Raw genomic sequence first — 17650 nt, 5'->3', positions numbered from 1 at the left:
TCTACGTCGACCATCATCAGTTATTTTGCTCCCCAAATAGCAAAACTCCTTTACTACTTTAAGGGTCTCATTTCCTAATCTAATTCCCTCAGCATCACCCGACTTAATTCGACTACATTCCATTATCCTCGTTTTGCTTTTGTTGATGTTCATCTTATATCCTCCTTTCAAGACACTGTCCATTCTGTTCAGCTGCTCTTCCAAGTCCTTTGCTGTCTCTGACAGAATTACAATGTCATAGGCAAACCTCAAAGTTTTTATTTCTTCTCCATTGATTTTAATACCTACTCCGAATTTTTCTTTTGTTTCACTGCTTGCTCAATATACAGATTGAATAGCATCGGGGAGAGACTACAACCATGTCTCACTCCCTTCCCAACCACTGCTTCCCTTTCATGTCCTTCGACTCTTATAACTGCCATCTGGTTTCTGTACAAATTGTAAATAGCCTTTCGCTCCCTGTATTTTACCCCTGCCACCTTCAGAATTTGAAAGAGAGTATTCCAGTCAACATTGTCAAAAGCTTTCTCCAAGTCTACAAATGCTAGAAACTTAGGTTTGCCCTTCCTTAATCTAGCTTCTAAGATAAGTCACAGGGTCAGTATTGCCTCACGTGTTCCAACATTTCTACGGAATCCAAACTGATCTTCCCCGAGGTCGGCTTCTACTAATTTTTCCATTCATCTGTAAAGAATTCGCGTTCGTATTTTGCAGCTGTGACTTATTAAACTGATAGTTCGGTTATTCTCACATCTGTCGACACCTGCTTTCTTTGTGATTGGAATTATTATATTCTTCTTGAAGTCTGAGGGTATTTCGCCTGTTTCATACATCTTGCTCACCAGATGGTAGAGATTTGTCAGGACTGGCTCTCCCAAGGCCGTCAGTAGTTCTAATGGAATGTTGTCTACTCCGGGGGCCTTGTTTCAACTCAGGTCTTTCAGTCCTCTGTCAAACTCTTCATGCAGTATCGTATCTCTCATTTCATCTTCATCTACATCCTCTTCCATTTCCATAATATTGTCCTCAAGTACATCGCCCTTGTATAGACCCTCTATATACTCCTTCCACCTTTCTGCTTTCCCTTCTTTGATTGGAACTGGGTTTCCGTCTGAGCTCTTGATGTTCATGCAAGTGGTTCTCTTATCTGCAATGGTCTCTTTAATTTTCCTGTAGGCAGTAACTATCTTACCCCTAGTGAGATAAGCCTCTACATCCTTACATTTGTCCTCTAGCCATCCGTGCTTAGCCATTTTGCACTTCCTGTCGATCTCATTTTTGAGACGTCTGTATTCCTTTTTGCCTGCTTCATTTACTGCAATTTTATATTTTCTCCTTTCATCAACTAAATTCAATATCTCTTCTGTTACCCAAGGATTTCTATTAGCCCTCGTCTTTTTACCTACTTGATCCTCTGCTGCCTTCACTACTTCATCCCTCAAAGCTACCCATTCTTCTTCTACTGTATTTCTTTCCCCCATTCCTGTCAATTGTTCCCTTATGCTCTCCCACAAACTCTGTACAACCTCTGGTTCTTTCAGTTTATCCAGGTCCCATCTCCTTAAATTCCCACATTTTTGCAGTTTCTTCAGTTTTAATCTACAGGTCATAACCAATAGATTGTGGTCAGAGTCCACATCTGCCCCTGGAAATGTCTTACATTTAAAACCTGGTTCCGAAATCTCTGTCTTTCCATTATATAATCTATCTGAAACCTGTCAGTATCTCCAGGCTTCTTCCATGTATACAGCCTTCTTTTATGATTCTTGAACCAAGTGTTAGCTATGATTAAGTTGTGCTCTGTGCAAAACTCTACCAGGCGGCTTCCTCTTTCATTTCTTAGCCCCAATCCATATTCACCTACTACGTTCCCTTCTCTCCCTTTTCCTACTACCGAATTCCAGTCACCCATGACTATTAAATTTTCGTCACCCTTCACTATCTGAATAATTTCTTTTATTTCATCTTACATTTCTTCAATTTCTTCGTCATCTGCAGAGCTAGTTGGCATATAAACTTGTACTACTGCAGTAGGCGTGGGCTTCGTGTCTATCTTGGCCACAATAATGCATTCACTACGCTGTTTGTAGTAACGTACCCGCATTCATATTTTCCTATTCATTATTAAACCTACTCCTGCATTACCCCTATTTGATTTTGTGTTTATAACCCTGTAGTCACCTGACCAGAAGTCTTGTTCCTCTTGCCACCGAACTTCACTAATTCCCACTATATCTAACTTTAACCTATCCATTTCCCTTTTTAAATTTTCTAACCTACCTGCTCGATTAAGGGATCTGACATTCCACGCTCCGATCCGTAGAACGCCAGTTTTCTTTCTCCTGATAACGACATCCTCTTGAGTAGTTCCCGCCTGGAGATCCAAATGCGGGACTATTTTACCTCCGGAATATTTTATCCAAGAGGACGCCATCATCATTTAACCATACAGTAAAGCTGCATGTCCTCGGGAAAAATTACGGTTGTAGTTTTCCCTTGCTTTCAGCCGTTCGCAGTACCAGCACAGCAAGGCCATTTTGGTTAATGTTACAAAGCCAGATCAGTCAATCATCCAGATTGTTGCCCCTGCAACTACTGAAAAGGCTGCTGCCCCTCTTCAGGAACCACACGTTTGTCTGGCCTCTCAACAGATACCCCTCCGTGGTTGGTTGCACCTACGGTACGGCTATCTGTATCCAAATTATGACGTGTGTCTTTCTAATGTCTACTTTTACTTGGTTGGTACAGCCCCACAGTGATTTGAGAAACATTAAAACTCAAAAGCTTAGGAAAATTTTAGATGGATTTTGAGAAAAAAATTTGGTGAGCACACAACCAGAGACCAAGTGAACCAACGCCATGGGGAAACAACATACTGTATTTCATGGACTATAAGACACACTTTTTTCTTCAAAAAATTGCCTCCAAAATTCAGATGCATCTTATGCTAAAAATTATTTAATTGTATCTAAAAACAAAGATGATGTAACCTACCAAACAAAAGGCAAAGAGTTTGGGCAGTTGCCTTTACAATGTCTGCTTGTGTCTTTATATGTGCGGATGGACGTGTGTGTGTGTGTGTGTGTGTGTGTGTGTGTGTGTGTGTGTGTGCGTGTGCGCGCGCGTGCGCGCGTGCGTGCGCACGCTGTTTGTTACATCATCTTTGTTTTTAGATATATTTTTCCCACGTGGAATGTTTCCCTCCATTATATTCATATCATAAATTATTTAATTGGATAGATAAAAAATCTATTTACTAAGCAGCAGCAGAATACACACATAAGACTGTTGTGATTGGCAAGCTTTCTTGGCCAATGACTCCTTCAGGCAGAAGGGATGAAGGGCAAGGAAGAAGGGTGAAGGAAAAGAACTGGAGAGGTCTAGGAAAAGTGGAGATTTTGGGAAAGTCACCCAGAACCGCGGATCAGGGGAGACTTACACCATATGGGATGAGAAGGAAAGTCTTTCCTTCTCAATCCATATGGTAAGTGTCCCCTGACCCGCTTCCCCTCCAGCCCTTCTGCCTGAAGAAGGAGCCACTGGCTCCAAAAACTTGCCAATCACAACAGTTGTTTATGTGTGTGTTCTGCTGCCACTTGCTGAGTAGATTTTTTTTATCTATGCAATTAAATAATTTCATCAGTAATTGATTGTTTTTGTTGTTATACTAGAAAGTAATATAAAAATGTCCAGTGTTTGATTGAAAATTCCTGCCAGTCTTAAAAATGTCCATATATTCGATGCTGCGGGAAACCTATCTCTATATAGTAATTTTGGATTCAACTGGTAGCAGTAGTGCACAGATGTGACGAACATGAGCTGCGGTGATTCACAAGCTTGCTAACACTGTCTCCCTCCTGCCCCACCTTCACAGACATGGAACGCTGTCTGGCCTGTGATGTGTTGCTGCAGTCTACGGTGCCAGTGAACTTGAATTGAAAGTGATTTGTATTATCGGTAACAATACAGTTTTTTATTAAGAGCTAGTTTCATAATCGAAAAAAAATGAAGGGTATTAATATGATATGGGCTATAAATTGAAGGTAATAGAAGACTAAATGTTCAAATAGAGAATTGAATGTAAAATGGCCAAAACTAGGTGATGAGGTATTGAAATGGATTCAAGGACACTGTCAAAATGGCATCAGAGTTAATACAAAAATGATTCAAATACACGATCATTAAGCCAGTGCTATAGTGGAGGGTGGAGTTGGTTGGTGCTACAATTTATCAAGCATCATGGACTTAGCGTGCGAACCAAAACCAAAATATCTTAGAAAATGCCACAAAAGTACAAAGAAAAAATATTACCTTTCCATCACTTTACTATTCAGCAATGAAAGAAAACCAGCATGGAACTAAGCCAAATAGCAATTATGGATGAAACTCCTCTGACATTTGGTGTGCCGAATAACAGAACTGTTGCCATGAAAAGTGCTAAAACAGTAACTATAAAAACAAGTGGACATGGGAGAAAAAGAAAAAAAAACACTGCTGCTGTTCTTTCATGTTGTGCTGGTGGTACTAAACTTAATCTAGTGATCATTTTCAAGCCCAAAACAGTGCCAAAACTTCTGTAATTCTGCCAGGTGTTGTTCATGTACATGACAAGGGTTGGATGGACAAAGCTGGTATGAAAGCATGGATTAACAGAGTGTGGGAGATAAGGAAAGGTGATTTATTGAAGGAGAGTTCTCTTCCTTTGATAGATCAGTTTAGTAGTCACTTGAAAAATTCTGTGAAAGAGAAATTGAGACAGTGAAATACAGAGCCTGCTGCTGTTCTGGGAGGACTTACTCCATAATTGCAACATTCTGGTGTATCAATAAATACACCATTTGAGTATATACAAGAGAGGAATGTAACAAATGGCTGATGAGTGAAACTCAACATTAATTCACACTGAAGAGAGCTTTAAAATGACCTACAAACAAACAAATATGTCAGTGGATAAAACAGTCATGCTGTAGAGTGAGAGAAGACTGTTGAATCTTTCAAGAAAAGTGGCATAAGTAATGGTCTCTATGGCAGTGAAGAACATCTTATATATATACAAAGAGGACAACGATGATGAATAGGAGGAAGAAGAAAGTTCGAATGAAAATTTTCAGGGAATATGAAGGTCAGTTTGGTTTTGTAAACTAAGGATTTTTGTAGTCTAGCTGTGCAGTCTAAAAATAAAAATAGTAAAAAGTCATTTTAAAAAATTGTTTAAAAATTAAGGTCCATAAAATACTGTAGTCATGTATGTGAAGTGTTTTTGGCACTGTCATAGTGAACCTAAAAATCACGAAAACCAACAAAGTTTCTCAGAGAATGAAAGGTGTTCCAGAGAACATCTATCAATGTGTCATTCTGAAGTATGTTAACATGGGCTAGCAACATGGACAGAATGCGTTTTTGCTCATTGTGACCACTGACAGCGAGATAGGCTGCTGACATTGTCAAACAAGAAACGTCCAGTCAACTGGCACTTAATTGAGCCACATTGACAACAGCGAACAGTTCATGTGTGATGCTGCAATCTCTGACTGGGGGGACATAAGTTTGTGGGCATGAAATGTCAAGTAATTTTAATCAAACCATGACAGCTGATAGATGAGAGGCATGCATAATAGCACACAAAATTTCATTAGCTTTTAGGCTACATTTATTTTTCCAATTCATTTGCTTTAAGCACAAATAAAGCAGTTTAATGATAGTTTATCCTTAGCGCAGTGTATATAACTGATAGTAATTTCTAACAATGGAAAATCCAGGATGGAATGTAACAATATTGTGAAAAGGAAATTTGCTACTCACCATATAGTGAAGATGCTGAGTCGCAGATAGGCACAACAAAAAGACTGTCACAAATTAGCTTTCAGCCAGTAAGGCCTTCATCAGAATTGGAAGGCAAACACATACATACACACTCACGCAAACGCAACTCACACACATATGAGTACTGTCTCAGTCAACTGAGGCCACACTGTGAGCAGCAGCACCGTTGCATGATGGGAGTGGTGAATGGGTGGGGGTAAGGAGGAGGCTGGGATGGGAAGGGGTAGGGATAATAGGATAGGCATGACGGACAGTGACATGATGTTGGGGAGCACAGAGGGACGAGATGGAAAGAGGGTAGGGCAGCTGTGTGCAGTTGGGAGGTTAGATGACTGCACACAACTGCTCTACCCTCTTTCCACCTTGACCCTCTGCCCTCCCCAACATCACGTCACTGTCCACCATGCCTACCCTACTATCCCTCCTCCACGCCACCCCAGCCTCCTCCTCTCCTTACCCCCTCCCAGTTGCCATTCCCACCATGCACCAGTGCTGCTGCTCACAGTGTGGCCACAGTTGCCTAAAATTGCAGCCGTGTGTGTGAGTTGCGTTTGCTTGAGTGTGTATTTGTGTGTTTGCTGTCTAATTCTAACGAAGGTCTTACTGGCTGAAAGCTAATTTGTGACGGACCTGTTGTTGTGCCTAGCTGTGACTCACCATCTCCACTATATGGTGAGTAGCATCTTTCCTTTTCATAATATTGATGGTAGTTTCTATCTTTTAATGGATGTTGTCAATGGCTCTTTCTCCATCCATCAAGGTTCTCCATCATGTTGGGTTCTGCAGAACATGATCGATTGAATGAAATACCAACCAGCCATCCTGATTTAGGTTTCCTCTGGTCTTTCATAAATCACTTTGAACTGAATCATTCCCTGAACAAGTCCATAACTAATTTCCTTCACCACTCATCTCCAATTTGAACTTTGTTCCCATCTCTGATCCATTCTGTGAATTGTTTAAACTTTGTTCTTGCTTAAGTAGAATTTTTCATTCAGAATTGTACTTTATTACACAGTGCATCTTTCACCTTTTTGTGTTAATTATCAGAGATAAAATATTTTAAATACCTAGTAATTTTGACCCTAGTCTGGTAGAAGTGTGTGTGGATGTGTGGGTCAGTTCACATTGGTGTCATACAAGATATACAACTTTGCTTCCGCCATTTTTTCCCCAGCATTTGAGGCTTTAACGAAACAAATAGGTTACATGTGTATCATTAAAAATATTTTTCATCACTGGCCACTACTTTTTCCCATCTTTTGGGCACTGTCTGAATCCCGCGTCGAAAAAATTGTTCATCTTTTGAAGCGATCCACGAACCGATTGAACTTGTGACTTCTTCATGAGATCAGGAGTGTTGGTCAGCCAGGCCATGCACCATTGATCTAAACAGGTCATAGTCAGAGGGAGCAATGTCTGGAGAATATGGCGGGTGGGGTAGAACTTCCCATTTTAATGTTTCCAAGTACATTTTGACCTCTTTTGCAACGTGGGGTCGAGCGTTGTCTTGCTGCAGAATCACTTTATCGTACGTCTCGCTGTATTGCGGTCATTTGTCTTTTAATGCTCTGCTCAAATGCATTAATTGTGTTCGATAACGAGCACGTGTGATTGTTTCTCTTGGTTTTAACACCTCATAGTATAGGACGCCAAGCTGGTCCCACCAAACGCAGAGCATGATCTTGGAGCTGTGAATATTCAGGCCGTCGATGTGGAAGCATGGCCGGGATATCCCCATGATATTTTGCGTTCAGGGTTATCGTAATGAACTTATTTTTCGTCCCCGGTCACAATGCTATGCAGAAATCCCTTCTGTTTTTGCCTCTGAAGCAACATAAACGTCATTCAACGTCTCTTGGTTTCAGCTCACACAGGACCCAAGTTCCTTGTTTCTTTAACATGCCCATAGCCTTGAGACATTTTGAAATGGTTTGTTGTGTCACTCCCACTAATCGTGCCAATTCTTCTTGAGTTTCATCTACATCTACATCCATACTCCGCAAGCCACCTGACGGTGTGTGGCGGAGGGTACCTTGAGTACCTCTATCGGTTCTCCCTTCTATTCCAGTCTCGTATTGTTCGTGGAAAGAAGGATTGTCGGTATGCCTCTGTGTGGGCTCTAATCTCTCTGATTTTATCCTCATGGTCTCTTCACGAGATATACGTAGGAGGGAGCAATATACTGCTTGACTCTTTGGTGAAGGTATGTTCTCGAAACTTTGACAAAAGCCCGTACCGAGCTACTGAGCGTCTCTCCTGCAGAGTCTTCCACTGGAGTTTATCTATCATCTCCGTAACACTTTCGCGATTACTAAATGATCCTGTAACGAAGCGCGCTGCTCTCCGTTGGATCTTCTCTATATCTTCTATCAACCCTATCTGATACGGATCCCACACTGCTGAGCAGTATTCAAGCAGTGGGCGAACAAGCGTACTGTAACCTACTTCCTTTGTTTTCGGATTGCATTTACTTAGGATTCTTCCAATGAATCTCAGTCTGGCATCTGCTTTACCGACGATCAACTTTATATGATCATTCCATTTTAAATCACTCCTAATGCGTACTCCCAGATAATTTATGGTATTAACTGCTTCCAGTTGCTGACCTGCTATTTTGTAGCTAAATGATAAAGGATCTATCTTTCTGTGTATTCGCAGCACATTACACTTGTCTACATTGAGATTCAATTGCCATTCCCTGCACCATGCGTCAATTCGCTGCAGATCCTCCTGCATTTCAGTACAATTTTCCATTGTTACAACATCTCGATACACCACAGCATCATCTGCAAAAAGCCTCAGTGAACTTCCGATGTCATCCACAAGGTCATTTATGTATATTGTGAATAGCAACGGTCCTATGACACTCCCCTGCGGCACACCTGAAATCACTCTTACTTCGGAAGACTTCTCTCCATTGAGAATGTCATGCTGCGTCCTGTTATCTAGGAACTCCTCAATCCAATCACACAATTGGTCTGATAGTCCATATGCTCTTACTTTGTTCATTAAACGACTGTGGGGAACTGTATCAAACGCCTTGCGGAAGTCAAGAAACACGGCATCTACCTGTGAACCCGTGTCTATGGCCCTCTGAGTCTCGTGGACGAATAGCGTGAGCTGGGTTTCACATGACCGTCTTTTTCGAAACCCATGCTGATTCCTACAGAGTAGATTTCTAGTCTCCAGAAAAGTCATTATACTCGAACACAATACGTGTTCCAAAATTCTACAACTGATTGACGTTAGAGATATAGGTCTATAGTTCTGCACATCTGCTCGACGTCCCTTCTTGAAAACGGGGATGACCTGTGCCCTTTTCCAATCCTTTGGAACGCTACGCTCTTCTAGAGACCTACGGTACACCGCTGCAAGAAGGGGGGCAAGTTCCTTCGCGTACTCTGTGTAAAATTGAACTGGTATCCCATCAGATCCAGAGGCCTTTCCTCTTTTGAGCGATTTTAATTGTTTCTCTATCCCTCTGTCGTCTATTTCAATATCTACCATTTTGTCATCTGTGCGACAATCTAGAGAAGGAACTACAGTGCAGTCTTCCTCTGTGAAACAACTTTGGAAAAAGACATTTAGTATTTTGGCCTTTAGTCTGTCATCCTCTGTTTCAGTACCATTTTGGTCACAGAGTGTCTGGACATTTTGTTTTGATCCACCTACCGCTTTGACATAAGGCCAAAATTTCTTAGGATTTTCTGCCAAGTCAGTACATAGAACTTTACTTTCGAATTCATTGAACGCCTCTCACATAGCCCTCCTCACACTACATTTCGCTTCGCGTAATTTTTGTTTGTCTGCAAGGCTTTGGCTATGTTTATGTTTGCTGTGAAGTTCCCTTTGCTTCCGCAGCAGTTTTCTAACTCAGTTGTTGTACCACGGTGGCTCTTTTCCATCTCTTACGATCTTGCTTGGCACATACTCATCTAACGCATTATGTACGACGGTTTTGAACTTTGTCCACTGATCCTCAACACTATCTGTACTTGAGACAAAACTTTTGTGTTGAGCCAACAGGTACTCTGAAATCTGCTTTTTGTCACTTTTTCTAAACAGAAAAATCTTCCTAACCTTTTTAATATTCCTATTTATGGCTGAAATCATCGATGCCGTAACCGCTTTATGATCGCTGATTCCCTGTTCTGTGTTAACTTTTTCAAATAGTTCGGGTCTGTTTGTCACCAGAAGGTCTAATATGTTATCGCCACGAGTCGGTTCTCTGTTTAACTGCTCAAGGTAGTTTTCAGATAAAGCACTTAAAAAAATTTCACTGGATTCTTTGTCCCTGCCACCCGTTATGAACGTCTGAGTCTCCCAGTCTATATCCGGCAAATTAAAATCTCCACCCAGAACTATAACATGGTGGGGAAATCTACTTGAAATATTTTCCAAATTATCCTTCAGGTGCCCAGCCACAACAGCTGCTGAGCCAGGGGGCCTATAGAGACATCCAATTACCATGTCTGAGCCTGCTTTAACCGTGACCTTCACCCAAATCGTTTCACATTTCTGATCTCCGTCAATTTCCTTCGATACTATTGCACTTCTTATCGCTATAAACACGCCTCCCCCTTTACTGTCCAGCCTGTCTCTGCGGTATACATTCCAATCTGAGTTTAGGATTTCATTACTATTTACGACTGGTTTCAGCCAACTTTCTGTCCCTAGTACTATATGAGCGTTGTGACCGTTTATGAATGAGAGCAGTTCTGGGACCTTTCTGTAGACGCTCCTGCAGTTTACTATTAGCACATTAATATTGTTATTCCCTGTTGCATTTTGCCTACTCCTACCTTGCTGCGTCTCAGGAGGCGTCTTGTCGGGCCTAGGGAGGGGATTCTCTAACCTAAAAAACCCCCATGTGCACTCCACATGTACTCCGCTACCCTCGTAGCCGCTTCCGGCGTGTAGTGCACGCCTGACCTATTCAGGGGGACCCTACATTTCTCCACCCGATAGCGGAGGTCGTCTGAGCCTCGGGTTTAAGCCTTCCACTCGGCTCCAAACCAGAGGACCGTGATCGGTTTTGGGAACGATACTACAAATAGTTAGCTCTGACTTCACCCCGCGAGCGAGGCTTTCCGCCTTCACCAATTCCGCCAACCGCCTGTACAAACTGAGGATGACCTCTGAACCCAGACGGCAGGAGTCATTGGGGCCGACATGAGGAACAATTTGCAGTTGCCGCCGGTAGGGCCTCCTCCACATCTCGGATGAGACCCCCCGGCAAGCAGCAGAGTGAACACTGGCCTTCTTCCCCGATCTTCCCGCTATTTCCCTAAGGGGCCCCATCACCCACCTAACATTGGAGCTCCCAATAACTAATAAACCCCTCCCCCCGTGTGCCTGCTCGGACCTTGCTGAAGGAGCAGCCACATGTCCACTCACAGGCAGAGCGGGCGATGCCACACGGCCAGCCTCCACATTGACCCTCCGCCTCGTGCGCCGCGAACGCCGCTGAACCCGCCACTCCCCTTGGGTAGAGGGTGGCCCAACCGCGCCCAGTACACGTGAAGATGTCTCGACAGCAGGGACAGTGGGTGAAGCATGTAACACCTGGGGTGTACCTTGCGACGCACCAGACTCCCCACTGCCGCTACACTCCGAGGCAGCAGCCTGAAGACAGCTGACCGCGGCCATCAACACGCTCAGCTGTTCGCGAACAGTGGCCGGCTCTTCCTGCGTCCGTACACAGCAGTCACACATCCTATCCATCCTAACGAATCAATTTACTGAAGAGAGTTAATCAACATTTAACTAGACTGCTAATTCACTAAAGGTGGCTGTTTATTCACTAAACTGTGGTTGCTAGGCACTTCTTGTAGAAAACAATGAAAATAGCACTATCTGTCTCTGGACTGTATTGCAAACAAACACTAGCACTACTGACTAGCACTTGACTAAAGGGACTCTCTCTGACTGTATTCAAAACAAACACGAAATCTATGGAACTATTAATAGCACTCGACAATTAAAGCTTCCTAAAAGCAAATGCACATGGAAGAAGAAGTGACAAGTAAGAAAAATACAGTTAATACTTAAATTAAGGTAGCTCGCTGCACAGCAGATGTGAAGCAGACGGCAGTTACGACGACACTGACACTATTGGCACTATGGCTGACTAAAGGGACTCTCTCTGACTGTATTCAAAACAAACACGAAATCTATGGAACACTATTAATAGCACCCAACAATTAAAGCTTCCTAAAAGCAAATACACATGGAAGAAGAAGTGACAAGTAAGAAAAATACAGTTAATACTTAAATTAAGGTAGCTCGCTGCACAGCAGACGTGAGTTTGACGCGAGTCTTCACTCAGCAATGTCTCCAATTCTGCATCTTCGAAAACGTTCTCTGTTCCACCACTATGCCAGTGTACAATGTTAAAATCACTGTCTTGAAGCATTGAAACAACACATTCTTTCACTAATAGTGTCCTTATCATATGTACTTGAGAGTATTTGATGAGACTCGTCCTTTGTTTTCTTCATATTGAAATGAGAATTAGGCTCGTAAACTGACATTTTCAATCAAGAACAACTTTATGATGCAGACACAAATTGACTAATGTTTGAATGAGGTTACGTTGACCGTGGTCCAAGCTAACTGCCTGATGTCTGCGATCAGTTTCTTTCGACTGCTATTTACCGTTGTCGCCACCTATTGGCAAATGGCGGAAGCAAAGTTGTACACCTTTTATTTATTGTTTGGTGCTATCCATGTATTATATTTTGAAAATAGGCTGACCACTTTACCCTCATCAACTTCAAAAGACTTTAAAATATGAAGGTTTGACTCTTCATAATACCTAATGGCCATTATCTTTAAAACTTTGTGCTTTGCTTATTCAGTTTTAATTGCTTTCTACAAATATAGTGCTCTTAGTTTTTCATGTGTGTTATTACTCTGTCACTTCTAGGTGCTAGGTTTCCCAATTTTAAAACTGTTTGTGTGTTGATCTGCCAGTCTCACAGGCACAGCAGGGAGGGGGGGGGGGGGGGGGGGGGGTGGAGGAGAGAAGATATTTACAAAACTTTTCTGTATTAACATCCCACTTCCATCCATTTGTCACTCTCATTTTTATTCATTCTCTGCCTAAGTGTCAGTTCCATTGCCTACCCTGTGTGTCTTTAACCAAGTTTTTCTTCATATGGTTAATCAATACCCAGGTTCTTAATTTGAATGTATGTCTGTGGGCATGCGAAAGCTGTTGAAAAATAAAAGTATATTCAGAATTTTTCGCGCACTATACGTGATGTAATGTATTTGAGTTGTTTTTTAGTAAGGAAATCTCGCAAATACAATAAAATATTTTTTTCTTTCTGTATTTAATGTGAAGGGGTGTACCAATTTTAATATTCTCATTTTCTTTTTCACCAGATTGGGTATGCTGCCCACCTTGCTGGTGCTGTCGCTGGATTGCTTGTCGGAATCAATGTTCTGCGCAATCTACAGGTGAAATACTGGGAGAAAGTGTTGCGTTGGACTTGCATAGTCCTATATGTTGCACTGATGCTTGCTGCCATAATCTGGAATGTAGGATTCCCTGAATATTTTCCAGAGTCTGCGTACAGCACATAGTGCTTTATAGCTGCGACTGAGACAGAAACATCAGCTGATGCAAACAGTAAGTCAGAAGCGTAAAGTTTTTTCCTTTCAGACAGTGCACAAGACGACTGTCCACCCTGGTTTCTCTCATTATGCCTAGCTTTTTAGGTGATGTTCTGGCCAATTGGCAGACATTTTGATTAAAAATATATTCAACATAATTTCTAATTGTTGGTGATTATGATTAACTCACGTTGGTTGTGAAAATAGTGCCCATTGGAATTTGTGTGAAAGAACTCAAGTTAGGAAGACAAGAAGAAGAAAAGCTGGATGCAAGTATGGTGAAGAGACCCTGTGGTGATAAAATCATGGGGATGGGTACTTTGGGTGAGTCTAAGATGCATCAGATAACTATGCGATCAAAACCACTGCCTATAGAAGTTGGTATTCACAGTTCAAGGTGTATAAGATATACCCATTGTTTAGAATACAGATTTAAATTTTTTTACATGTCCAGCACAGATAGAGCTTCTAAAAACTAGTTGAATAGTAATTAAATTTATTACATTCAATGGATGTACTCTCTTGTTTGCAAAGAAAATAAGAGACAGTGTATTACAGACCCCAGAAAGGAAAAGAAAAATAAGAAGAAGATCAGCACTTATTTTTAGTTTTATAACAGGTATGTCATGATTCAAAATACAGCTCCAATGGTGTAAGTCCAATTTTGGAATGTCGTCAGTGAAACTACCCACCAAAGAATATAATATTCAGCACACACACACGACAATAGTAACATGTTTAATTTTGTGTGCTGAATCTATAATTCAGATTAGTTGTCCATTTTTTCCAATTTTGCAGACTCAATTTTAATAGCTGCCTAATGTTTCTTGTTCTATATTGTGTAATCAGTGTTGCTATATTTTTACTCTTATATATTTTTGATACTGTTATTTGTATACAAGCTAAAAAATGTTATGTAATTTATGAAGAAAACATTGAATATGTGCACTTAACAGTTGATGCGTGTTATTTACAATGTTTGTAATGCGTATATACACAATAGCACTTAAATGAAACTGCTTACTTTTTTATGAATCTCTTCTTTATTTATATATTCTTTTTTACATATGTATATTCTTCTACATAGCATTGAATCTATTTACAGTATTAACTGCCTCAGACATCAAAGATGTTTGAAAATGTGTGAAGCATGTATTGTAATGTAACTTCAAATTTTTGTGTGCGCTTCATGTTGTATTGAGTTGTACCTACAGTCTTTGCTGAAATGTCAGTGCCTTGTCTTAATACTTGTCTGTATAAATCTGTTTTACATAAAAGATTGTAGTATTTTAAGTATTGAACAGAAATATGCAATGTAAAGAAATGTATTTCCCCAGCTGCATAATTTGGGCTCCTATTTCTTTTAAAATTTTGTATTGAATGTGCCTTCTTAAAGTACCATTCTGTGATAAAAGTCTTTGTAGTATTGTCAACAATATTCTTATGTGTTGCAATCTTAAAGATTTAAGAATATTTTTCAAACTATAAAATAAGTACAAACTATAAACAATGGATAAATGTATTTTTATTGTATGTAAGTTATGGCTTAGCTTTTTCAGGCCTTTCAGGACACGAAATATTTTTATATATGATGATTCATGGCTAACATTGTATATGAGAGTCTTGTTGGAAACACACACACACACACACACACACACACACACACACACACACACACACACCATGTGACACCCTTTATTGTGCTATCCCAGTTCCAGTCTAAAATATCATCATCAGGACACAAAACATAACTGTAACATATTTGTGTACAATCCGTGGTGATTTTGATAAGCATTCTTGTTGGAAACACACACACACACACACACACACACACACACACACACACCATGTGACACCCTTTATTGTGCTATCCCAGTTCCAGTCTAAAATATCATCATCAGGACACAAAACATAACTGTAACATATTTGTGTACAATCCGTGGTGATTTTGATAAGCATTCTGTTTCGAGTTTACAATCTGTAAAGTCTAATTGGTGTCTAAGTTTGAATCTGTGTCTAAGTTTGAATCTTCGAAATGTCAGATATGAACAAAACTACATGTAACTAAAAAGCTTGATTTTAGAAGGCATCACCTACTGATACATTTCTTTGTTGTTGTCAGATATTATTTGCACATATTACTTTCTAAGAGCAAGATCTACATGTCACCTGTGCCGTTATGTGGAATGTATTATGCTCAAATCTAATTATAAGTGCAACTGTTCTCAGTATTAGATTTTCTCACATCATGTGATAGGAATTTAGAAGCAGATCTGAGCATACACATTTCACACTTGAAACAGAATGGTAGTCTTCAAAATCGTGTTATGTGTACATGTAGTTAAGTGATGATGTTTTGTTACCTGGTGATCTTACAGATTAGCACCAAAGAGAGATTTATTTAGCAGATGTCAGTAAGTTTTCCAACAGGATTTTCTTTTCAAACCTGTTATAAGGCTATAACAGTTATAAGGCTATGATGACAGTCTAAGCAAGTTGTTTGTTGTTGTTGTTGTTTTATTATTATTATTATTATTATTTCTGTTGATGTTTATTATTATGTTATAAATTCTTACTTTTTGTTCATGTTTATACCTATTTTATTACAAATGTTGGAATTATCATCCAGAAACTTAGTTTTTATGAACACTTAGAGAGATTGTTGCCAAGTCTTTAAAATACTTTGTGCTCTCTTGGTTTTGATTGTCGTATTTACTGTACTAGTACTCGAAATGCTTGGAACAGTGCAGTGACTACTGGTCCTATTTTGCTTTTCTTCCTGAGAGTGGTTAGTTACTTTCTTGTTCCATTTTATTAAGAGAATTGTAGTTAGTGTGCATGAAGCTCAACCCTCATTTTTAGGTTTGTATAGGTATATATGTTAATTGTCACACTGGCTTGATTGGAGTACCTTCTCCCAAACCCTTCTTTGTCATGATAGAGTGTACTCAAAAGAAGCCAGTTTGAAGATTTCTTGTATTGGATGACTAATAATTGCAGTGTTGAAGGACATATTGTAATAGTTATTGTGTCAGAAGGCAAGATGCATTTTGTCTTCTTCAGGTGCCCACATTTAGGGAAGGTGTGTTTTTTCTATTGCGTTGAGTGTATGGTGTCTTTTGGTGCAAGATTTCTCAAAAACCTATGATGTACACAAATACCCAGGACAGCGTGTGTTATATTTACTTGTCATTATTGCTTTCCCCTCTTCCTGTGGTTGTGTGACTTGAAGTTTGTGTATTAAAGTTTAATTATTAGGTCAAAAATAGTAGGAAATATGTGATGCAGTTTTACAATCTAATGCAGGAGGATATATTTTTATGGTCATTATAGAATATTTGTGTTGAAGCTAATATGCACTTTCATTTCTCAACACTCATCTCATGAAGAGCAAAAGCTATCCTTAAAATATTTCTCATAATGCTAAACAGTCCATTCAAAATACAGGCTCTCTTATCAAACTTATATTCATTTTGTATCATATGCACAAGCTGCCACAACCCCCCCCCCCCCCACCCCCCACCCCCCGCCCTCTTACCCCACGTACACACACACATGTGCAGAGAGAGATAGAGAGTGAATTTTGGTGAATTGGTTTCAACCAAACAATTTCTAACTTAATAGGGTTCTTTAATTAGATTGAATTTTGTTGTGCGGGTAAGTGAGGTAAAAGATCTGAAGATGATTTTTTAAGAGAACCAATAGTAGTCATAACAAAAAAATGTGCTTTGTGATTCAAATGGAGAAGAACTGTTATATCTTTATTTTGAGTAACATAGAAATTGAAAGCAGACTGAAGTACTCTACTGATTTTACAACATTTTGTAGTGATGAAAGCTTAATAAAGAGTTCTTTCTATCTTCTGCAGAGTACAGTATTTAATGTAAGTATTTAGGATATATGACTGTGTTTAAATTTTCTGTCTCCTCTAGAATTCTATTCTGAGATGTATCACTTGACCTTTGACCATGAAATACGGCGATGAACACTTAAAATTTAGTGAGTCATCCTGTTTCTGTGGCATCATAGTAAAATCGGGAAAGACGAGGGTGAAGTATTCCCCATTTATTACTGTGGGAGCATTGACTGTTCTCCTTGGGGCTTGAATTTTATTTGCACACTGTTTATTTGAGTGTTTGATCTGTCTTATTGGTATTGTTCAGTTGAATTTATTCTACTTTTGCTTCCTCTTGCTTGTACATAC

The 17650-nt window shown here is 40.0% G+C and overlaps 1 protein-coding gene across 1 annotated transcript in view; it reads left to right on the top strand.

The window, feature by feature from the left end:
* The window catches only part of LOC124545271 (rhomboid-related protein 2-like), a 51618-nt gene extending 37355 nt beyond the window's left edge, over nucleotides 1-14263 (top strand). Inside the window, exon 8 of the mRNA XM_047124153.1 lies at nucleotides 13216-14263. Within this exon, the coding sequence (XP_046980109.1) occupies nucleotides 13216-13416 (201 nt within the window). The 3' untranslated portion in view covers nucleotides 13417-14263. The remainder of the gene's footprint in view (nucleotides 1-13215) is intronic.
* The last annotated feature ends 3387 nt before the right edge of the window (nucleotides 14264-17650 follow it).

This window comes from Schistocerca americana, chromosome 8 (genome assembly GCF_021461395.2).
Source record: "Schistocerca americana isolate TAMUIC-IGC-003095 chromosome 8, iqSchAmer2.1, whole genome shotgun sequence".
NCBI classification, from domain to species: domain Eukaryota; kingdom Metazoa; phylum Arthropoda; class Insecta; order Orthoptera; family Acrididae; genus Schistocerca; species Schistocerca americana.
This window is presented reverse-complemented; position numbering and strand designations above follow the sequence as displayed.